Source organism: Taudactylus pleione, unplaced genomic scaffold (genome assembly GCF_031769625.1).
Source record: "Taudactylus pleione unplaced genomic scaffold, aTauple2 ptg000111l, whole genome shotgun sequence".
Taxonomy (NCBI): domain Eukaryota; kingdom Metazoa; phylum Chordata; class Amphibia; order Anura; family Myobatrachidae; genus Taudactylus; species Taudactylus pleione.
This window is the reverse complement of record NW_028284513.1, coordinates 6,784,560-6,810,032: the sequence shown is the minus strand read 5'-3', so window position 1 is coordinate 6,810,032 and position 25,473 is coordinate 6,784,560. Positions and strand designations below refer to the sequence as shown.

General features: G+C 43.3%; 1 protein-coding gene across 2 annotated transcripts in view; it reads right to left on the bottom strand.

Annotated features, from left to right (window-relative positions):
• LOC148525157 (relaxin receptor 1-like) overlaps positions 1–25,473 on the bottom strand; it is a 433,734-nt gene that overhangs the window by 24,636 nt on the left and 383,625 nt on the right. Inside the window, exons 12-13 of one of the 2 annotated variants that reach the window (XM_088471158.1) lie at positions 24,617–24,688; positions 17,457–17,528 (exon numbers count right to left, since the gene is read on the bottom strand). In XM_088471158.1, the coding sequence (XP_088327284.1) occupies positions 17,457–17,528; positions 24,617–24,688 (144 nt within the window). The remainder of the gene's footprint in view (positions 1–17,456; positions 17,529–24,616; positions 24,689–25,473) is intronic. The other variant, XM_088471159.1, reaches the window with a different exon arrangement.

Sequence of the window (25,473 nt, the reverse complement as noted above, 5' to 3'; positions counted from 1 at the left end):
TACCAAATCCCATATAGATTCCACTTAACTAGAAAAGCAATTCCCAGCCTGTACAGGGACATTAAAAAAATTAATTAGTGTCCTCCAAAATGCCGTTGTACCCACTGTCTACTTAACCACACATATGTGGACAAGCAGAACAGATTAAACGCAAGATTACATGACTGTAACAAGCCCACTGGGTGGGTGTATTGCCTTTATCGGTACCAACAGCAGCAGCATCTAAGAAACAGCAGCTAATTCAAAGGCAGGCTACTCTGTGCATCACTGGTTTCACTAAGAGGCATACCTCTGACAACCAAACTCAGGGAAGTCATTACAAAATGGCTTACCCCACTTGGACTCTAGTTATGTGCTGTTATCATGTAGCACAACAGTATGCAATTATATGATCCAGAGTGGGTGCTATTATCATGTAGCGTTAGGAATGCCAGTATAGAGGAGCCTTAACGCTGGCCTGGCACTTACTCATATATTTGCAAATGTATACAACAAATACCTCTGAATTTCTATTATCATGTAGTATTCAAGTTTTTCTGCTGTTTTTTTGCAGTGTGTCGGGAAGAAACCTTTATTTTTTTTCCTTGTAGTTCAGAGTAAACCCCTCCCCTTACAAGCACCTGTGAAATACAATTAAGTTGATATGAGCGGCTACTATTTTGTATTCCAGCTTGGACTCTCCTCAGGATTCATAATTTCTGACAAAGTCACCAATATTGTGAGATCATTACAGCTGGGTGAATTCCAACACATCCTATGTTTTTCTCACACAATCAACTTGGTGGTGCAATTTTTTTTTTTTTTTTTTTAAATGACATGGCTGTGCAGGAGATGCTCTCTCTGGCCTGAAAACTTTCTATACATTTTCGCCATTCAGGAGGTGCATGTAGAAGATTGCAGCACCTGGAAGAAATGTTGAATTTGCCCTGACACCAGCTGAAGCAAGAGATAGTTATAAGTTGGAACTCCACCCTTTATATGCTTCAACGAATGGAGGAGCTGCAAAAAGTCATCCAAAGCTACACAGCATACTATGACATAGGAAGAGAAGGGGGAATGTACCTTACTAAAGCTCTGAGGAAAGTACTTTCCATGTTGTGCAAAGTGCTGAAACCCTTCAAAGTAGTCACCTGTGAAGTGAGTTCAGATACTGCCAGCTTGAGTCAGGTAATTCCCCTAATTAGACTGTTGGAAAAGCAATTTGAGAAACTGAAGGAGGAGCTGAAACAAAACGATTCTGCAAACTACATTTGAATTGTAGATCAAATCCTTTATTCACCTCACCAGGAACCAAGGGTTGACAGGACCTTCCAATCGTATCAATACATTTTGGCGACCGTGCTTGATCCTAGATTTAAGTAATATATCGTGTCTTTCTTGTCAACGGACACAGATCTGTTGGTAAGCAAATTGTCAGTTCAAGTGGCACGTGATGCAGCGATGGCTCCTCCTTCAGTTTCTCCAGCAAATGCAGCTGCCAAGGAAAAACTAAATTTTCCCAAAAGACCCACTGGTGATGCAGGTGAGGCAACACAGCCAAGTTTTGACATCTGATCGGGTCTAAAAGAATTGCCTACAATTAAATTAATGTGACCTCTACTGTGACTCCATCTAATATGGTCATCATTCAAAGAATGGTTGAGGACTATTTTTAATGATAGCATCCAATTAGGCATGTCAGACAGTCTGTTTGACTATTAGCAGAAAAAAAAGGCAATTTGGAGCCCCTTGCACAAACTGGCTTTGCTTTACTAGAGCTGCCCACCCTCCAGTGTGTACTCTAAAAGAGTTTTCAGCACAGTCAGGAACCTTGTCAGCAATCGGTGTAGGAGGCTACTTCTTCAAAATGTGGAAAAGATGATGTTCATCATAATGAACTACAAATTCCATGAGGAAGACCTTTACCACCAATTACATCCAAAAATTACAGAGGCTCCTGTAATGGTGGATTCCAGTGGGGACAAATTAATATTGTGTGATGAAAGATGATGTAGACACTGATGAGGGTGAGGAATCGAATGATGATGGCAACAACATCTTGCCTCTGTATAGCCAGTTTGTGCACATAGAGATCATTGCCAGCAATGTCAGCTGCCCATTGGTAGCTTGTCTTCTGGAGGCCCAAACAAACCAATCACTACATCATTGAGCATATTGTTGATGAACGTGGTGAAGATGGCAGGTGCTTGGATCTAGCAGAGAGAAGCTGATGCTGGACGGCTTGTTGGTACTTTTGTAGCCAAAGTTTCTGAATTTTTAATAAAACTTTTTGATGGATGCACTGCAGATGTAACAGGGAGGAGGTTCCTAGATGGTTAAGGTTCCTACCTCTACTTATTCTGGCTTTACAAAGGGTATAGATGGCTTGACAATTTTTATCCAGATTTGGGTAGAAATAATTCCATACACAAGAAGTGGATTTTTTTGTATTATGCCGAGACATGACATTGGGCTTTTCCTTATCATGGGCAACAACTGTTTCTTCCACTGGTGCCTGATTTACACAAACAACATTCTCATCAACAACATCATCATTGTCAACATCCTTATTAGCACCAGCTACACAAATATCCTCCTCATCCTAGTGCACTTCCACAGAAGCATCCTCGATTTCTATGTCAGCATGTTCACTTGTGCTTAAATTGTAATAAGAGGCAGAACCACCAGTCACAAATAAAGGCCAAGACCTTAGCCTTTCCTTGCCACTTCGTGTTGTTGAAAGGCATATTGCCAATTTTATGTCTTTCTGCAGCTAACTTTCCCTTTGATGTTTTCTTCTTTACCACTGTAAAAGATTGGTTCTTTGATTTTAGATGCCCTGACTCAAGGCCCTCATGTCCTTGGCTTCAGTAGATGATGAAGACGGACTAGTATCATCATGACTGCCAGCAGCTACAGCACTAGTATGTGCTTCCTGCTCTCCTCTCAACTCATCATTCTCCATATCAACAAACACGAATGAAGTGGGGTACAGCACACATGTCAATTTGTACCAATTTTAAATATTACACTGTGGTATCAATGACCTACAGTGTCACAATATTTTCTATGAATAAGAAAAGAATAACACAATGCACTACCACTTACAGTGTCACAAGATTTTTTTATGAATAAGAATAACACACTGCGCTATGACTTATAGTGTCACAATACGTGGATGACAAACTGCGGTCTGGCCGCCAGTGTCACCAAACAATAATAGCGTAGCTAATACACACAAAAGAATCTGAAAAAAAATATAATTTTTTTGTGGAATGCTAATTTTATTTAAATTTTATTTTTTTACACTGGGGAAGAGCACCCCTGGACAAGGCAGCAGTCCCTTGATGAACAACACAACATGCCCTTATGGACAACAAAGCACCCCTGCGGAATGCGGACGACCACCTGCAGTCTCACAAATACGTGAATGATAAACTGCGGTCTGGCCGGCAGTGTCACCGAACAATAAAAGCATAGCTAGAACACACAAAAAAAAATGAAAAAAAAAGTTTTTTGTTTTTTGTGGAATGATCATTATTAATTTTAACTTGCAGCCGTAGCCCCTTGATTGACAGGACAACAGTGACACAGCAGCACTCCCCACTTTATGTACTGCAGCCCCAGCCTAACAACACTGCACCCTTGAACGACAGAGAAGAACAGAGTCCCTTGATTGACAGTACAACAGTGACACAGCAGCACCCCCACTTTATGCACAGCCGACCCAACCCAACACTGCACCCTTGATCAGCAGAGCACGTCTGCTCTGTACACTCTCCACAGCCGGAGTGAAGATGGCGCTGATCACCGTGATCTTTACAAAATCCAAAACCCGTGAGAATCCGACAACGGGATGATGACGTTTTGCCTCATTTTTGGATCAGAGTTAGGTGGGAAAACCTGAGCCAGATTTGGATTCAACTCGGAATTGCAATGTTCGGGTTCTCGGCGAACCGGACCCGCTCGTCTCTAGAAAATAGTAAATTTGCTGAAGAACTGGGCACAGTCTACAATTTGCTTCAATACACATTGGAACAATATTGCAGTCCAGTAAAGGATGTGCTTCCATGGGCGTATCTATAATGGGTGCAGGGTTTGCGGTGCACACGGGACCCCAGGTCCAGGGGGGCCCACACCGCACACCCTGCACCCATATTATCTAAAACGTACCACACCGAGGTCCCGCTTCAGGTCTCTCAGTGCCGCTCAAAATGACGGAAAATGGCCGCCGTTGCCATTTTTCTGGTGTTCTGCGCATGCACTGTGAGTATATCGCTGGGAAAACGGCGGCGTGACGTTTCCCCGGTGATCTGCGCATGTGCAGTAGACTCTGGGCACACTCTAGTGCCCAGAGTCTACTGATTCTAAGGTGGCCGGGCTAGCCTCGTCAGTCTTCTGCCAGCAGCCAGGGTGAGAGGAGGAGGCCCGTGACGGAAGCATACGGGCCCCCTCCTCTCTAAAGACGCCCCTGATGTGCTCTATGTATCTAGCATGGAAAACGAACTCTTGTCTGAATGCATTTGGTCGTGAAAAGTACTCCCATCAAATTCCAAGTTTATAAGTGTATTTTCCTGAAGCAAGAATGATAATAGTCAGAGCCAAAGTGGACGAACACATGTATCGACTAAACACTGCAAAGGAATAGGTGAGAATATCCACACACAGACACAATAATTAATATTTGTGCTTGGCACAGATGCCTGGTCACCAACACCAGGATAGCATACAGGAGCTGCAAACGTGGAACCTCTCATACTTTCAACTTCCAGAAATTATGAGGTACAATTTTTGCATGAAAGCTAAAGCTATATGAGCAAGATTTGCTAAAATAAATAAGAACAAAACCTTAGGATCACTTGATTTCATACACAGTGACATATGCGACGGGTCCTACGAAATTTACCCTCACCAGGAAGTGAAGGTAACTTGTACAGATTACTGTCCAAATATATAGTTACTTATCTGATGCAGAACAAATATGAAGTATTGAACAAATTCCAGGACTTTGTAAAAATGTAGTACGTTTCAGAAATATCCATTCCTATTTGGAAGTGATAATAGATGTGATGTAAAAAAATTGAGAACTTTTTAAGACAACACAGAATAAAATATCAAAATACAGTTCCATAGGCAGCAGAGTATAATGGGACAGCTGACAGAAAGGACAGAACCCTGACTGAAACGATGAAATGATTATTTGCAAAACAGATTATTTTCTGGAACAATGGAGAAAGCTTCGGTGAGAACTTTTGGTGAGAAACCTAGTTTTTGGATGCAAAGCATTTTTTTTATATTACTTAAGAGAAATGCAAAAAGCTGCAAAACCAAACAATGGAATTAATTCATGTTGTACAATATAACAAGAGATATGGTAAGAACTTACCTTTGTTATCTCTGTTTCTACGAAGTCCATAGGGTCCACAGGGTTGACCTTGGGGTATAGGTTGGGAACCAAATCCGGGCACCACGCAGTTAAAGCTTTTAGCTCCCAGGATGCACTTGGATCCACTCTCCCTATAACCCCGCCCCCCAGCCAGAGGCACCTCAGTTAGTAAGTAGCCAAAGGCCGGAGGAGGAGAGAAAAAGAGAGAAAACTGGAACACTTGATAACCATACTCACAGAAATGGGAGACGGAAAACCGGTGACCAGCCACACAGCCCATTTGAAGCCAGGTGCGTCAGGGCGGGCGCCCTGTGGACTTCGTAGAAACAGAGATAACAAAGGTAAGTTTTTACCATATCTCTTGTTTTCTACTTCAGGGTCCATAGGGGGTCCACAGGGTTGACCTTGGGGATGTCCCAAAGCCGTTCAACCAAGGGTGGGGACCCTCCTGTGCTGAGAGGAGAATCCGCCGCCAAAAAGGAAGCATCCTGAGAGGCAAAGGAAACCAATGCCTAGAACCTTAAAAAGGTGTGAACAGAAGACCACGTGGCCACCTAGCAAGGCAAAACAGCCAAGGCGCCACAGCGAGCCACCCACGAGGGTTACATGGCCCGAGAAAAAACAAGCATCAACAACAGAAAGGCCTACCCATGGGTAGGCCCCTGAAGAAGACATACGAGGCCGTCCAGCCAACATTTGGCCATAGGCCATCCTTTCCTGTAAAAAACAGAAATCTCAGGCCACCAATAAGGAGTCCGATTTCCGTCAGGAACTTGAACGGATCACATAAATCCACAGAGGCCGGACCACAGTCAATGAGGCCACACCAGCCGAGAGGACTGGGGACTGAATGGCCGCACCATAAGTTCCAGACTAATATGGAACCTAAAAATCACTAAGAAGAAACACAAGGTGCGAGCAACTCACACCATGACATGATGCCCTCCAGAAGAGGGAGCCACATGAGAAAGCTCCCAATTCCAACACTCACCTGGTTGATATAAACTCCCTGAGAGAAAGAGAGAAAGCCAAAGCAATAGACCATGTAATGGCTATCACAACCAGCGGTTCCATTAACTTTCCCCGGAGTTAACGAAGAACCACTACTAACTCCCAAGGAGTCCCTATGGAGGACAAATGGAGGCATAATCCAGAAAACACTCCAAAGGATGAACTGGATACCAGAGCGGAGCAATTCCATATCTTAATCATACTGACAGTGTAAAGATCCGCACTGTCAGGAAGAGCAGGCCGAGGGTGAAACCCAAGCCAGCCGGAAGGAATGCCAGAATATCTGGAAATCCTGGACACCAGAGGATCGTATCGACAGGTATAATACCATAAGAATTATGGCTGCCACAGTTTGCGGTAGGTCCCAGCAAAAGCTGATCCATGTGCTCTAATCATTCCAACGATGACAAAGCCAGGGAAGCCGTAAGACCACTGTAGGGACGCAGTCAAAGACAAACGACCCAGGACCAAGGCAAACCCCAGGACCCTGAGACAACAGGTCTGGGCAGTGAAGCATCAGGAATGGAGTATCGATGGAGAGACTCCGAAAAACCAAGTACCCCTGACATCTGGGGCAATCAGGAGCCACCAGCAGGAAAGCATCTCCGTCTCGATTGAAACACTTCCCTCGAGAAAGAATAGAGATCGGAGAACACAGGTACGCAAATTGGAAGAACCACTTCACCGACAAAGAGTCACTGAAGGTTGTTTCAGAATCCCCAGAGTTGGACTGTAACACCATAGTGTGATAGAGTCAGAAGGCCATGAGGGTCACCTCAGGAGGGCCCCCCCCCCTGCTCACCAGGAGATGAAACCTCTCTTGGGGAAGAGACTAGTCCCCGGGATGCACGTCGTGACGGCTGAGGACTCCCGCTTCCCAATGGAGAGCACCTGAAATGAACACTGTCGAGATGGTCGGGAGGAGACCCTCAGACAATGTCCGAATGTATGACATACCTGACATTGCCACCCAACGAACAGTATTGCTAAAAAGGAAGCCACTGTTCTGACCCTGTCGGACTGAACTGTTTCAGGTTCACCGGGAAACAAGGGCTATGCCAGAGTGAAGGCCCAAGACAGGCTAAAGTTCCAACAAGTTAATTGACAGGGTGGAATCGACAGACATCCAACTGCACTGAAATGGATGCGAACCAGACACTGTCCTTAGCAAAGAATACCCTGGACGAGATGGCCATAGTCACTCGAAAAGGGACCGACTTGCCTCCGGGGAGAGCATCATCGTTTGAACAGTGATCAGACAGAAAAAACGTGTTCTATCTGGAGATAAGCCAATTACGGAAAGGCCTGGAATGTAACTAAGCCCATTCCACCCTTCCAAAGGCAGACACTGAATAGTGGACCGTGCATCCCAGAGTGTAAAGACATATGTCGACTGCGCAGACATCCATGTACTCCTAATGGAAGAGTGGAGATGCCGTCTTACGCCAGAAGAATTCTCAGATTCTGAGAATCCAGCAGGGCTCCTAGGTGAAGAATACCCAGAGAGGGATGCAGGGAGGACTTTTTCCCCATTGATTAAACGTCTGCACCCTGAACAAGCCACAGTCAACCTGACCCGGCTGTAAAGTACCCCGGTGATCCTGCTAAGAGCAGGAGACCATCCAGGTACAGGAGCATTGGGATATACTGAGCAGAAGAACTGTCAGAAAATCCAAAACGCTGGTAAACCCCTGTGGGGCTGAGAACAGTCCCAACAGGCAGAGCCCGAAAAATCGTAAGTGCTGTGATACAGCAAACCTCAGTCCATGCTGAGGCAAGGTCTCTGTAAGTACCCGTAGGCACGCGTCCTGTATATCCAGTGATACCATAAAGTCCCCAGGTTCCAAGCATAGTATGATGGAGCATAGGGATTGCCTCCTGAGCCCAGGTAGCTTTAGGAACTGGTTCAGGGAATTGAGACAGAGAATAGGCCAAAGAGGACCATTCAGCCACCGCACCAGAAAGAAAGCAGAACAACCAGTCCCTCGCTGAGAAAGTGGGGATGGCCCAATTAGCTCCGCTTACCGCAACAACTGTATAGCTTTCTGGATTTGTAAAGCCCTGTTCGGATCCGAATAAGGGCCTGCGTACCATCACATGGAAATAGGCCGCCGGAGCAAAGAGAGGGCGTACCCTCCTACCCACGTAGCCGTGGCAACTAGACACTAGTACCGGGCGAACTGAGAAAATTGCCATCTCCCAGTGGTAGGCCTGTCTCGTCAGGCTGAAGATATATCCGTAGGTTCAGAAGCAGGATCGGCTGGCAGTCCAGGCCTGCTCGGTACTGGATATGTCGGCCCTTGTAAAGGCCGACAGTCTATGAAGAAACAAACCTTTAGGCTGACCCAGAGGACAAAAAGACTTAATAGACTTAGTCTGAGGCCCTGTAGTGGGCATAGCTGAAGGCGGAAAATTTGTACTGCCACTGTCAAGGTCAGGACCCAACAAGATCCACCCTATAAATGGTATCTGCACCTCTGCATTCCCAGAGCGCAGCCATAGGGTATTACGGTGGATACCGTCGCAGCCGGAACTCTGAAAGTTAGGAGACTGGTATCCAATATAGGCATGTCCACCTATGACAACTGCATATATTACGTGAGCCACCAAATACATTTGAACCCCAGACGTGTTGGAGGGGAAAAAACATTACAAATGCATCAGCTCAGTATGCAATAGTATTAACCAACCATGCTATAGCCATGGTAGGATGGGTAACAACCCCTGAAAGTGAGTATACTGATTTCAGGCAGAGTTACCACCTACGGATCGGAAGAATCTGACCACGCAGGAATGGGATGCGTAGTAACGTCTGTAATCCGACGAGTAACACGCCCATCCACCCCAGGAGGGGCTCGTGATGACCCTCAGGGAATTTGGGACAGGAGGCCAAACACTGTTGTAATACCTCATATCTGGCAACAGCCAGAGTACCGCCATGCGATCCACCCGCTAGTCAGCAACAGGGAACCAGAAGGCACGTAATACTGAGGGTGTATGATACAGGTGTAGGTCAACATTCACTCTAACCAGAATGGACCTGCTACCAGCCCTAAAGCAGGGATAATAATACTTGAAATAGGCTTCCCCCCGTGTAAGAGGGAAAGAGCCCAAAACAGTATCCAGTTCACGGCAGAGCCAACTGGGAAGTAACCACAGGGCGTCAACCACGCCAATTTGCGTTTCGTAGAAAAACGACATCCACCCAGGGTGGCTGTTGTGGTAATCCCTGCTAGGGGCATGACAGACTATTGTGGCACCAGATAGAATTCATATACACGAAAAACCCCTGCAGGGAGCGATAGTCTGTGTCACAGGGGAAGAGTGCAAGAAACTGCGAGATACCCTGAGATGAAAAAGGGCAGTATGGTGAAGTAACCCCAAGTGAGGTACAACAATGGGGCCCGCCCGGCGATCCGCAATTGAGAGGATCCCGAGAAAACAAACCACCCAAGGGGGTCGTGAAAGGGGCCGGCACCCGATGACGCCACATACAGAACCCTTTTAGAGTTAAATCCTCCGCACTAACACCTGCAGCACATGGCTTGCAGGATAGTAAAAATGGGTGCAGTATAACGCTCTATCTCCTGGTCAGACATATCTGACCAAGCCTTGCGGTCAAGCAGCGTTATACTGGTCCTGACTGATACTAAAAATTAGCTGCAGGGACCCATTTTCAGCATATGCAACACACAGTTCCACTCAAAATATGGCAACGTGCAGCACGCAACAGTATGTGACAAACCTCACAAATATTAACAAGTATATAAATGTGAGGTCTCAGAACCACCCCAAGTACAGCTGTATTAGGGCAGATAAGGAAAAGGGATAGATATACACTGACAGGTGAGAGAATAAAGTACAGACAGTCAGCACTAGCATAAGTCACATACAATGCAGATATATACATAAACATGTCATATAATATACTGCACTATTACACTGCATGCAACTGCCCAGATTCAGTGTCTGGGAAGGGTACAGCGCTGTGTACACTGACCTGATGGTGAGGTACGCAGGGGGACTGGACTCACTGCCATTTCCGGAGATTTCTGCAGCACCACAGAGAAAATGGCCGCTGGAGACCTCAGAAGAAGCGTGGCCCGCGGAGGAAGCAGCTCAGCGACGCCAGACTATAGATACTGAAAGGCGCGCTGAGCTGAGGGGAGGCTGCCTCTCCTGGCCGGCTAATAACCCCCGGGATGCCGGCTCCCTGCACCGAACACTAAGTCCCTGGTGGTCTAGTGGACACACAGGGTATGGGGGGCCCAGAGACAGGAGGCACAGGACTGCATTTCAAATGCGCGGATCACCGCAAGCGGTGACCCGTGCCTTACCTGCTCCCCGTGGATCCGGCAGCAGTCCTGGGTGCCCACAGAGTCCGGCTAGTACAGACTCTGGGGTCCCGCTGAGATCCCCAGATCTGTACTGGCGTCTCAGCGCCAGCGTGGTGACGGAGCGGCAGCTTAGACGTCCTATGGACAGTCCGACGCTGCCGCTCTGAAGAATCCAAAGTAAAAATAAAAAAAACTTTGTCCTTTAGAAAAAATAAAGCTTAGGGGCTGCTAATCAGCTCCCCACTGCACTAAACGGTAACCCGACTCCGGCCGGGCACCAACTTAAACTGAGGTGCCTCTGGCTGGGGGGCGGGGTTATAGGGAGAGTGGACCCAAGTGCATCCTGGGAGCTAAAAGCTTTAACTGCGTGGTGCCCGGATTTGGTTCCCAACCTATACCCCAAGGTCAACCCTGTGGACCCCCTATGGACCCTGAAGTAGAAACAATGATATATCCGAATGATAGAGAATACTAGAAGCAACAGCATGACTTTTGTTGAAGACCTAAGGGTTGATGCAATGTCTTAGCTTAATTTAGGAATAGAGAAATCCTACAGTACACAGGCCATCAATACGTCATCTGAACAAATGACTTAGGACATCATTCAGACCCGCTTGCTAGATGTGTTCGCTCACATTTGCGTATGCAAATTTGGGAAGGCAGGCGATCACACGGCAAGGCATTACACCCACTATGTCTTGGCGTGCGATCGCTCTGTGTATGCAGTCTTTTGGATGGCGACCTCAGTGAGACACACCAATCCTTTCTTCCATTTCATTTATCTTATCTCACAATTATTTCCTTTTCTTAGACACTTTATCTTCAGGTGATGGGAACGGCCATGGGGACCAGATTCGCGCCCAGCTATGCGAACCTATACATGGGCGACTTTGAGGACGTCCATGTGTGGGGGAGCGAGTGGGGTGCGTCTCTGGTCTTCTATGGCCGTTATATTGATGATCTTTTTATTATTTGGGATGGGGATCTATGTTCAGCACTTTCTTTTGTTGATTCTTTAAATCACAATTCTTATAATTTAACTTTCACTCACTGCTATCACAGGACCTGTGCTAATTTCCTGGACGTGACACTCAGTATTGTGGATAATCAGATCATAACCTCTAATTATGTCAAAAATGTTAATACTTATTCATATTTACATTACAACAGTGCTCATTATAACCCATGGAAAACAAATATTCCAAAAGGCCAGCTAATGCGTCTTCGACGCAATTGTAGTGATGTCAATACGTTTTCAACACAGGCAAAAGATATGTTAGACTCTTTTATCAAATGTGGCTATCCAAAAAATTTATTGGATAAAGCTTACGTAGATGTATTGGGGATGGAATGAAAAAAACTTACTCCAGTTAAATAAATCGTGTGAAAATAAGAAAACGATTTATAATGATTTGGCGTTTGTATGTAAATTTAATAATCGAGCAAGTGAGATCAAAAGGATTATAAAACGTAACTATCAGATCCTAAGACATGATCAGATTTTAGGTAATCTTTTACCAGTAGATCCACAAATTATATATAGAAAAAATAAATCAATAAAAACAATAATTGCACCGAGTCATCTAAAAAATCTGAAAAGCTTAACAACATCAGAGATTGAAAAAGATACAACTTGGCTAGTTCAAAGACCGTCTGGTTTCTATAAGTGCGGGAAACCAAGATGCAACATGTGTACTCACATGGATAGCAAGACGACCATTATTTCCATCCCTACACAAAAAGAACAATATCATCTTCAAAGTTTCATTAATTGTGAAACATGTTATGTTATCTATCTTCTGACTTGTGGTTGCGGACTACATTATATAGGTCGCACAACTAGAGCTTTGCCGGTCCGTTTTGGGGAACACAGGCGTAATATCATAAACAAATATCCACATCACAGTATTTCCCGTCATTATGCTCAAACACACAGTAGTAACCCCAAGTGTCTCTCTGTTATGGGGCTAGAAGTGATACCTAAAACAGCTCGAGGAGGAGATAGGTACAATAGACTCTGCCGACAAGAAGTTTATTGGACACTACAATTTGATTCATTATACCCAAATGGGCTAAATGAAACTATTGAATTGAATTCTGTAATATGACATATTATGGTGCATACACACGATCAGATTTTTCCTTCAGATATGAACGATAACGATTTAAAAATCGTTCAGTCGTTCATATCTGAAGGAAAATCTGACATATCTGACATGCCTGAACGATGGACGATCAACGATGCGCGTTCCCGATGGTCAGATAACGATTTCTGACATCTGATGTGTTTGCAGTCAGACTTGGACGATTCCATTCATTTTAATGCAGTCAAAAATCGTTCAAAACTTTGGTAAAATCGTTCAAATCGTTTAATCGTTCAATCGTTCATCTGACAAATCTGACAAGTCTGACAAATCTGACCGTGTGTATGCTCCATTAGATGTGTTTTATTAGGGTTTATAAGACATATTTTGGTACATCTTTCGTACGAAATCTTTTTTACCATGTATATATTTATTATACCTAGATTAACATTTAGCATAGACTTATTAAGATGCTGTATGCCATTAGATAGAATATTTAGACTATCTAAATTATATGTAGATGGGCGTGACACATCATTATACTTTACCCATTTCTTTTATTTTATGGACATTCTTATTTAAATATGTTTTGAGGTTGCTAATATATTTTAACAATGGTATAGATTGAATATTATTTTTAATGAACGTATGGGGTTCATATCAATTTCACCAATTAAGTCTATTTATGACCTATATTATATATGTTTTTTTTTTTTTTTTTAACAACATTAAAACATTTAAATGTATGTATAGATATGGAGATTCATTATTGTATAGTATATATAACATGATAACCATGAGTTACAGATCATCAATTAAGACTAAATGCGTTATCCCTGTAATTGCAAATAACAGTATTTGTATAGGGTGGATTGCTTAGCAACAGGTATTATCCACAGATGAATGGCTATTATGCATCATCCGGTTCACTTCCGCATTATCTGATGATCACGACATCAAACGCAGTATAGACCAACTCATGTTGGAGTGTTGCTTAGCAGCACTGTATACAAAACACGGAAGAACCTATGCACCACCTGATCCGCTCAAAGTATACCACGTGACCCGCTAGCGGATCACGTGCTGGTCATGTGATCGGAAGAAACCAGGAAGTGCATAGGAATAAGGTAGACTCAATGTTTCTTTACTGTTTTAATATATATATTTTTTTGGTTCTAAACATACTTAGGATTGCCTTCATTAACGCAAGTTTAAATGGTGATTATATTATGTATATATTTTATATTAAAAGACACGTGTGCAATGGATTATTTTTTAATTGGTACTCAGCTGTTTGCCCTAATTGAAAATGAATAGGGTATTTAAGGAGCATGAGTAATACACTGGAGATATGCTTCTGAAGAAGCTGGACATACAATTGCCAGCGAAACGTGTTAAGCCTCATTTTCACTGCCTATCGCTTGGGGACAACACCAATCTACCATCTGGGATATTTTGGACACATGAATATCGGGACAACGACCATTATCATCAAAGGGAAGCAGCTACAAGTGATCCTATCCAGTCTACACTCTGTGATCAACCAACAGGATTTGGACACAGGAGCTACCATCTGGACTGAGCTATCAGGACAATTCACTTGGTAAATATTTGCTGGACCCTGCTTGTGGAATTTTACAACAGTCCCAATGATAGTGTCCTACCCATGGATTTATTAGTCCCTTATTAGCGATATATTGGACATTGTATTTATTGCTCCCTAACTATAGGGTATACTCTATCTATGGTATAAATATTTTAATATGTATATGATGAAATAAATGTGATCAATTGCACACTTGTCTATGTTTTAACTAAACACAGCAACTTTAATTCAGCGCCGGTATACATCTTTGTATATAATATATATTTTATCGGGACTGACAACCCCTACTGGCTGCTTCAAATAACAGCGCATTGGATAATAAATTTTTTATATTTCTGTGTATGCAGACGCCCACCAGCCTGTCTTAGCACTTGTGCACGTCATCTCCAGGAAGTGTATGCAACCATCGATACATCGGGTAACATCGGATGTGATCGCAGCGCTTACTGTACCTTTCTTTATAAATAGGAAGCAAACAGAAGGACAAAAACAAGATGACAACCAACCTGCTCAAAAGCCAGTATGGAGAAAAAACATAGGCTGTAAAAGAACATTTAAAGACAAGTGCAACACAGATGACATAGTTGATCGGTACCTAGCCTCTACCTTGGAAGAGACATCACAAGCTACTGTACTAAAGAAAACACATTTAACGGTGTAATGGTTAGCATTACTGCCTCACAGCACTGAGGTCATGGGTTTGATTACCACCACGGCACTAACTGTGTGGAGTTTGTACATTCTCCCTGTGCTTGCGTGGGTTTCCTCCGGGTGCTCCGGTTTCCTCCCACACTCCAAAAATATACTGGTAGGTTAATTGGCTCCCAACGAAAAATTAACCCTAGTGTGTGTGAGCATGTGGTAAGGAATATAGATTGTAAGTTCCACTGGGCAGGGAATTATGCGAATGGCCAAATATTCTCTGTAAAGCGCTGCGGAATATGTGTGCGCTATATAAATAACTGGTAATAAATAATAATAAATAAATAAATTTAACAGACTTATTCTCAGCTGATGAAAAGAGATGTTGAAATATAACTACAGTATGACATGAGAGATGTAATGGTGGGACAGTAGATGGTGCTGTATAATAAGTTATCACTGTGTAGTCTCTCTTGCATAACTTTGCTTGTTAATAACCCATAGTTTTGCATGTATTTGTCATAGAAAGGCTTATCATAACCACTTCATTTCCCTCTGTGTTGGACAACAGAACAAAAAAGCATATTTTGCAACAAACTAAACCCACCCATATCTTTGGGAGGGATTACGATCAAAATAATATTTCATTTTCACAATTATCTATATTAGGTTATAGTCAACAGCCAGCATAGCAATCTAACCTTGAATTGTCACTTTGTCCCTGCAAGCAGTTTCCTATTACACACTGCTGAAGTTTGCTGACTGTACAATAGCCTGGAGATGATTGTCCACCTTTACACCATGCTATTAAATATAGAATAGATTTACTTCATTGTCAGATACATTTTCTTAGATAGAGGTCCATAGATTTACAAACCTGAATCTTCAATGTAATTTTAGAGGTCTATATATGAAACAGTTTCCTACACTTTGCCTGACTTCATGGATATTTACAAAATTTGTTAACTATGGGCTAACTGAAAATCATGCCCATAGGAGAGCTAAGTTCCCACAAGTACATCCAATCTGCCAAATAATGGTTCACTTTTATTGTTATAATGATGTTGGTTTTAATTATTGCAGATTGAGTCTCCCATATCCAAAATGCTTGGGACAACGGGTATTTTCAATAACCGAATATTCCGTATTTTGGAATATTTGCATATCATAATGAAATATCTTGGGAATGGGACCCCAATATACACACAGAATGCATTTATGTGTTATATACACCTTATACGCACAGCCTGAAGTTAATTTTATTCAATATTTTCAATAATTTTGTGGCTCAAGCAAAGTTTGTGTACATACATAAAATTAATTTATGTTTCATATACACCTTATGCACACAGCCTGAAGGTAATTTTATACAATATTTTTAATAATTTGTGCCTTAGACAAAGTTTGCGTACATTGAACCAGAAAAAATCAAAGGTTTCATTATCTCAGTCATGCCAAAATTATTCCGTATTTCGGGAAAATTTGGATATGGGAGACTCAACCTGTAATTATATTAAGTGAGACATGAATATTGCATACATCTTGCCATACAGTAACTCCCAACATGTACCACTGTATGGGGAACATTCACATTGCTAGGGAACTGTCCCTCTGTCCTGATACTGGAACTTCATCCTGACTGCTGGGACCAGGGCCGGACTGGCCATCTGGCACTTCTAGCAAATGCCAGAAGGGGCAATGGCCTGATGGGCCGTACTCTACTAAAACCTGGCCGAGCTGCTCTGCCTCTTGTTGCACTGCTCGGCCAGGATACTAAGAGACGGGGGTGTGCGGCATGGCCATGACCCTGTGCAGCAAGGTTGCGCATGCGCACCACCATCACTGCTCCGACAGGAGCAGTGAAAAGATTCACTGCTCCGAAAGGAGCAGTGAAGCCGCTCGCGGGGTCAGCTGATTTCACATCAGCTGCCACGGCGCCGGAGCAATGCTGAAGTGCTCCGGTGGCCGCGGCGAATTAGAATGTTAATTATCGGGGTCTGTTCGGACCTCGATAATTAACATCATGAACAGGCCCCCAAGTCTTTCTAGAAAATTCCCCATTGAGATGCATGTTATATCCACATGAAGCGTTATATACTTTACTTAGGAGCAATATCTTTTACGTGTTATAACTTATAAGCCGTGTGCAGGTTTGGGAGTTGATAATGATGATAACTTGAGTATCTTTGCTCTGGAAGCATCTATATGCTATATTTCATGCTGTATGTATCTTAAGATACATGTAACTTAATATTAAGCCATGGATATTTAAATGTACAGGTACATTTTTTGGGCTTATGTGAATAGTGCATTTTAACATGAACTTGAAAACTGACTCACAGTCCATGAACTAGAGCAAATGTTCTCTCCAGATTCATCATTAATGTATCCTGTGAAGCCAAGGTACTTACAGAGACTGCAGGTGGGTCAAAAAATCAAACTGGTTGTGTGGGATGTGGTTCACAGGGTTGAAGGAAATATTCCTAAAAAAAAAAAAAAAGTAAACAGCATTACAAAGTAATATGGCATATATTTGTTTGTTTTCCCAGTTTGGCTATTCAAATGGAGTCTATCAAATGAAAGATATTGTAGAAGTAGGCAAAATACCAGTGTTTGGGATAAATTCATGTATTTATGTAATTAATATTTATGTAATTAAAATGAGAAATATGTGCACTGAATGGGTTTCAGGCTAAAATACATTAGCGTTTTAATATTATGGGACTAAGGGTAGAAACAATTATATAAGAAACAATAGAATATTGAAGGGTCACAATTATTTTCTTTTCTGCTTTCTATCACTCACTTTTGACTTATTCTTTTGTACTGCTATTGCAAACTATTTCAACAATACAATAGTTTCCCTTGTTCAAGGATGCTCTTGTCTGTTCAACAGCCCAAGTGAGATGTAGGAGTTTATTTACCAAGTGTCGGGCTCTAAAATCTGTTGCTTCTGAACATGTTTATTCCCAAAATGTAAATTTTTTTACTATACGTCTTTAGAACCCGACGCTTAGTAAATAAACCCCATAGAATGAAAAACAATGTTATTTATTTTATACATATAAACAGTAGTCTTCAAACTATTGGCATTATGAAAAGAGCTAAATACATTACAATACAGGGTCTGATTTACAATTACATACATCAGTTCTTTGTATTATAAGCTGTCATTACTGCTGGTTTTGGTTTGTACCTGTATATCTGCCATTCTCTATACCTTTTACTTATTATTAAACAGCCTTGCATAATGTGGGCAATACATCTAAAGAGCCAATCACCGATTCCCCAATGCCGATCGGCGGCCTGATCTGCCAATCAGCAGACTCTTATGATCGGCAATTTCTGGTGGGATGTGAAAAATACAACATGTTAAAAACCAATGTTGAATAATCCCCTGATATGTTGTGTTGCCTGTACAAAGGAAGTGTGGATATGTCTTAGGGGTAGTGTATGGGATCCCGGCGGTCGGGATGCCGCTTATCAGAATACCGACAGCGGCATCAGGACAGTCATAATCTCAACACCCATAAGGAAACAAGGTAAGACTAAGCCTTACCCCGAACCGTAAACTTAACCCTCCCTCCCTGGTGCCTAACTCCAACCTCCCACCTATTGCCTAAACCTACCCTCCCCCTCCCGCACCCTAAACCTAACACTCTCTCCCCGGTACCTAAACCTAACCGCTCCCCCTAGTGCCTAAACCTAACCTCACCCTCCCCGCACCCTAAACCTAACCCTCCCCCTCCCCTAATGCCTAATCCTAACCCTGCACCCTAACCCTCACCCTAATACCCGATACTTACCTTCGGGATGCCAGTGGTCGGGATTCTGGTGCCAGGATCCCGATGCTGTTGGGATTTCGGCGCCGGTATTTCGGCCGTCGCCATCCTGCACGCTGGGATGCTGACTACATCCCATGTCTTAGATTGTCCTGTCCATAATTATAAGCTTAATTTGTTTAAGGTTCTAAAAGGCAGTTTTAAACCAGAAAATGATCTTAAATTTGCCCATGAGTGGTGGTTCTCTGGATATTCATATGCCATCTTTGTGAAACATAGGCTGTAGTTTTGTGGCAGTTTGTCTTAGTACCAAATAGTAGTTGTATGTATGAGTATTGGCCTCTGTCTGTAATCCAGTAGCTGGGTTATGCCTATGCAGGTGGCTTTCTAAATGGGTACTCTAAGATCTGCTTATAAAGTCTTTCAAAAGGAAATTACATTTGGGACCACTTAAGAAAGAAGTGTAGGGATATTTAATTGATGGAGAAATGAAACGTACCCACCAATCAGCTTCTAACTGTGATTTTACAGGCTATGTTAGAAAAATGACAGTTAGAAGCTGATTGGTTGGTACTTTCTCTTTCTCCAAGATTTGATAAATCTCTCCCTAAAGTCTGATGTTGATTATGCAATATGTTAATATCTGTTAGGACTGGCACATGTTCTGTATGAGCAAACAAACACTGAAGGTGCCCACACACATAGCGACATTTTACACGATTTGGCCGATTTCAACGAATCGCGACGACGAATCGGGTGAAAAAAGTACAAATCGTGAGTTTATACTCACAAGCATGATGCCGATGCGCGTCCTCGCTCGTCGTATATCGCATCTTCTGATCTGTCGTGCTGTAGGGCAGATTAGCCAACCAGCAACATGAAGGGAAACGATCGTGAGGGTTTTTTCCCTCATGATGAATCGTACGATTCATCACACAATGCGGAATTTGACTGACAGAAGCCTGGACACGCCCCATCGCCATCTTGTGCAGTATCGTGTATGGAGCAAGACAGTCGCACATTGAGGAGCCTGCACACTGGATTCTTGTTTTGGACAATTTTTGGTGAGTATTGGTACAGTTTAAATACAACCACACTGACCACCAATATGTGCTCCCCACTGCCCACCAATGTGTGCCCCTAGGTAATAAATGCATGACCCAGCCACCGCCCGCCGTATTGAGGTAGGCGGTGGCTGGGTCATGCATTTAAGCTCCCACTGCCCACCAATGTGTGCCCCCAGGTAATAAATGCATGACCCAGCCACCAGCCGTCGTATTGAGGTGGGCGGTGGCTGGGTCATGCATTTAAGCTCCCACTGCCCACCAATGTGTGCCCCCAGGTAATAAATGCATGACCCAGCCACTGGCCGCCGTATTGAGGTGGGCGGTGGCTGGGTCATGCATTTAAGCTCCCACTGCCCACCAATGTGTGCCCCCAGGTAATAAATGCATGACCCAGCCACCGGCCGCCGTATTGAGGTGGGAGGTGGCTGGGTCATGCATTTAAGCTCCCACTGCCCACCAATGTGTGCCCCCAGGTAATATTTGCATGACCAGGCCACCGCCCGCCGTATTGAGGCGGGCAGTGGCTAGGTCATGCATTTAAGCTCCCACTGCCCACCAATGTGTGCCCCCCAGGTAATAAATGCATGACCCAGCCACCGCCCGCCGTATTGAGGCGGGCGGGGGCTGGGTCATGCATTAAGCTCCCCCACTGCCCACCAATATATGCCCCCAGGTAACAAATGCTTGACCCAGCCACCGCCAGCCGTATTGAGGTGGGCAGTGGCTGGGTCATGCATTAAGCTCCCCCACTGACCACCAATGTGTGTAATATAATAAAAAAATAAATAAATAAACACGTATTTTACAAAATAATCACCATACATTACATTTAAAAACATACATTATTTAAAGCTTGGGGTCTTCTACCTTTCGGTCTCCAGCTGTTGTGGAACTACAGATCCCAGGATGACCTGCCACCCGCCTTTGAAACTATTTTTAGGGCATCCTGGGATCTGTAGTTCTACCACAACTACAGGCCCAAAGGTGGAAAACCCATACTGTCAAACAAAGAAAAACATTATATTACCAAGCAATGAACACATGATATTCCTGTAAAAGAAAACACGAATAGAATACCATAACAAACCTTTAAAAACCTGTAAAAAAGAAAATATTAAAACATTAAAAATGTGAACTATAACAACATTACATTTAACAAAACTATATACAGAAATATTTAAATGTCCTTTTTTTTCTTCTTCATAGATAATGTCCATGGATTCTGAACGTGAATTTGTTACAGGATGCATTGAAATCCTGCACTCGAAAGACTGTCTGTGGAAGATCAGTTCTCGGAAGTACCACAATAAGTCGCACAAGTTGGCTGCACTAGAGGAACTTTTGGTGTATACGAAAAAATACATATCTGATGCAGACCTGAAAACTGTACGGCAAAAGATACAAAATCTCAGGACAGTGTACATCAAAGAAAAAAAGAAGGTGGATGACTCCAAAAAATCAGGAGCGGGCACATATGAAATATATAGTCCTGCACTGTGGTACTACCATATGATGTCATTCATCAGTGAACAAGAGCCTCAAAGGGAATCTATCGTCTTGATGGCTGACCATGAGGGAGAAGAGGAGGTTGCAGAAGTCTTGGTAAGTAGTGACACATTTTAAACCAAAATCCTTAATGTTTTTGTTGTTAAATCCAAATTGTCCAATTTAGTCAGTAGTTCACAGACAGTCCTCCTGCCATGGTACAGCACCTGGTCCATTGAAATAGGTCATGTACTCCTCCCTCACTTCTTTGGCACGTACGGTGGATGTTGTTGTAGTTGGTGGTGCAGACACAGAGGTCAAATGATCACTGTCCTCCAGGAGTCCTACATCTTCTGGTCTAGCTGGGACTGGTCCTCGTTGAGTAGATTTTCTTCACAGAAAGTTGTGCAGCACACAGCACGCCAACACGACCCAGTCTATCTTCTCCACATGTAGATTGATGGTGGTGTGGAAAATGCGGAAGCGGTTGCTCATTATTCCAAACGCATTTTCCACAATGCGCCGTGCCTGGGATAGACGGTAGTTGTAGATCCTTTTCTCTCTGGTCAGGCCCCTGTGTGCAAATGGCTTCATCACATGTTCATGTAATGCAAAACCTCATCTGCAACGAAAACGTAATTTAGGCCGTGCTTTGTCTGGTCCAGTGAGGGCAAGTTGAGGGTTTTGTTGGCGAATCTCTGGTAGAAAGCCGTCTATTTGAAGGACCCACCATCCGAAGCACGGCCATTCTTGCCAACATCCACAAACAGAAATTCGTAGTTGGCATTCACCACTGCCATGAGAACGATGCTGAAGAATCCTTTGTAGTTGTAGTAATATGATCCGGTGTTGGCAGGTGGGTTGATGCGGATGTGTTTCCCATCAACGGCTCCTCCGCAGTTAGGGAAATTCCAACGTTGTTCAAAATCTTCCGCGATGCTGGTCCACTCCTCCACGGTGTTAGGAAACTGTAAAAATAGTAAAAAAGGGGTTAAAACATGACTATAATATTTTTTGATATCTTTTTTTCCTATATGGACTCCCACCCAACACCCTGATTGATCATCCACACCAGACCTCAGTCTGCTCGGTGGTGACAGTGAGCAGGAGAATACCACACAAGTGGAAACTCCACTTCCACCTGGACCCTCATCTTCTCAACAACCCCAAAAAAAGAAAAAAAAACAAGGGAGAAAGGAGAATCTTACTGAACGTGAGGACAATTTTTTCCAAAACGCAGAACGGCTGCTGCAGAATCCCCCAGATGCAATAGATGATGTCACAGCTCATGTGAACAGCACATTGAGAAATATGGATACAGATATCCAAAGAAATTATCTAAGGTTAACCCACGACCTGTTGAGTCGCTGTATGAGGAAAAATCTAACAAATTCTACATACATTGCAGATCCAATGCTATTTTCCCCTGCCCCAAATAGGTATGTCCGTCCCCCCCTGCCCAGTTAGATATTACTCCCCCACCAAGCACCAGCACGACCTTGTATAATGCTCTGCTGAATGCAGTGGATGAGTCGCCCCAATATACAGAGATGTAAATTTTTTCTTGCTTTTAATGTCACCAAATTTTATGATTTCTAATAGGTGCTTGCTGCATGGGTTAGGGTGGTGATGACGCCATTTGGACAAGGTCACTACACACATGGCACAAGTACACATTGCTGGAAGCTGGGGCCACAATGTGTACTTGTGCCATATGTGTATTGGCCTGTTCAAACTGGCGTCTGACCCACCCTATCACATACAGCCGGCTACCTATTGGGATTCATACAATTTGGTGATAATGTTCTTTTGTGAACTTGTTACAAAAAAAGTATATTGCACATAGTTTAGTGCACACTTTCAGTTGCCTGCAGGTCAGTGCACATTGTACTAAATGAAGGCTATTTTTTGCTTTATGTTGAGTAAAAATGAAAAAAAAAAATTTCTTTAAACAAGAAACCAATGTGTGGTGTTTTTTTTAACTTGCCTTGCAATACTGGTACTGTAGCACTTTTACGATGGCTTTGCAGGTCTCCGGAATGATGACGCCCAAGGACTGAGGTGAGATGAGTGTCCCAAACTGCAGGTCTTCAAATGACCTTCCTGTAGCCAGGTACCTTAGGGTAGCCACCAGTCTGTCTTCAGCAGGGATTGCCCTCCGCCACCTTGTGTCCCATCTCTGGATGTGGGGGGTCACCAGATGCAGCAATTCTTGGAAGGTGGCGTGATCCATGCGCAGGTAGTTCCGATAGTCGTCCAGGTTGTTCTCCTTGATCTCCATCAGCAGGGACATGTGAGAGCGGGTATCCCTTTGTAGAAGCCACTCCTTGGTCCAGCATGCTCTCGTCCTTCTTCGCTGGGCCCTCTTCCTAATCTCCCGGACCCCAGCTTCGGCGACCAACACTCTATACTGATAGGGACGCATCAGTACAGAATTCAGGAACAGGATAGAATGCAGGTAGGTAGCACACACTTGCAGGTAGAATAAACTTTGTAAAAGGCAAGCCAAATACAAAGAGCACAGTAGCAATGTACAGGATTCAGCAGGAATACACCTAGCCTCATCTAGTAGCAGAGCAGAATGTACGCAGAGTTTAAAGGGTGTCTGCTTTTTATACTCCCTAGATGGCCCCTCCCATTGTTTTGACTATTTAAATTTCCCACCTCCCATTGTTTTGACTATTTAAATTTCCCACCAATAGTCAAGAGCCTGTTTTTTTTTTTTTAAACTCACGATTTGTTATGGCGAATCTCACGATGCGTATGATCCGATAGATCGTGAGATCGTATAACAGATTGGGTGTCTTTTGGCCAAAATCATGATCACGACGGCAAGGGAGCTCCCGTGAAAGTTCATGAGGAAATTGGCCAAAAAATCGTATCGTGAGCACATCGGTATCTGTGTGGGCACCTTTACGATCCACAGTCTAACTTGTATTTAACAATAAATGCTTGTTCTTAATTGTAGTTGTTAATATTTTGATTCATCATCTTTATACACATTTGCATTTCAAAAGGTTTTTTTTTATATATAAATATGACATATGATCCTAATGTTGAATGCTTCCATTGATTTCCAAAATAGTATTTACTTAACTTTTGTCATTCTTGTTTGTAGAAACCTTTCAATCAGTTTGTGGCTGACACGTCCCACCCACTATATGTAAGGCTCAGGCTGATTCACATTGATAAATATCTCATCCAGGGGGGAAAAGGCTGTTTGAGGGCAACACTTACAGTTGTTGAAGTTCTTGCAGGTTACTAAATAATGGCAGAGGCAGGTCCACTATCTGGTTAACAGAGAGGTCTCTGTTTAGGGACAGGACAAAATAATAGATAACATTAAGTATTTAATGAGAGAATACATTTATAATATTTGACTAATGTTATCTGGAGCAAGTCTGGTTTCACATTAAGCCATCGCTAACCCAGGAAGGTAGTGTGCTCTTCTAATGGGCCTCCATAGCTTTCTACAACTCTTTACCATGCTATCTGATTCACCATCTGCTGCCCTTTGTCTGCATCACATGGGAGCTGGCAGAAGACTGTCAGATTTTGGTTTGTTTCATCACAAACTGCCAAATATAACGTGTAATATGAAATGGACCATACATACTGTCAAATAATCTGCAATATTTGGAACATCTGCCAATGTCCCAGCATGTGTGATCTCAAAATCATCCCATACCCCATCTAATGTGAGGGCAGGGACAGTCCATGGCTAGCCAGCTTCAGTGCAGGTTGCAGTGTTTCCGATTTCCTTTGTATATATTTTATCATACTGATTAGTATTAGAGGAACTACAGTATGTGTTTTCCCTACAGCTTTGGTCCCAGTAATACAGCCCAACATTTCTTATCATAATTGAACTGGCCAAGCCTTCTATTCCCTTATTGGGCTCCATTTGCTAATGAAACATAACCCCTTTAGCACTCGCTAAAGGGGTTATGCCACCTTTCTGCATTTAATAAACAGCGGTAATCTAAGATTACCACTGTTTTTACAGCATCGCTCTCGCCATCTTTTAGATGGCAAGAGCGATGCAGTCCCCATTGCCGGCAATGGAGACCCTGCGGTGCCTTTCCGGGTTCAGC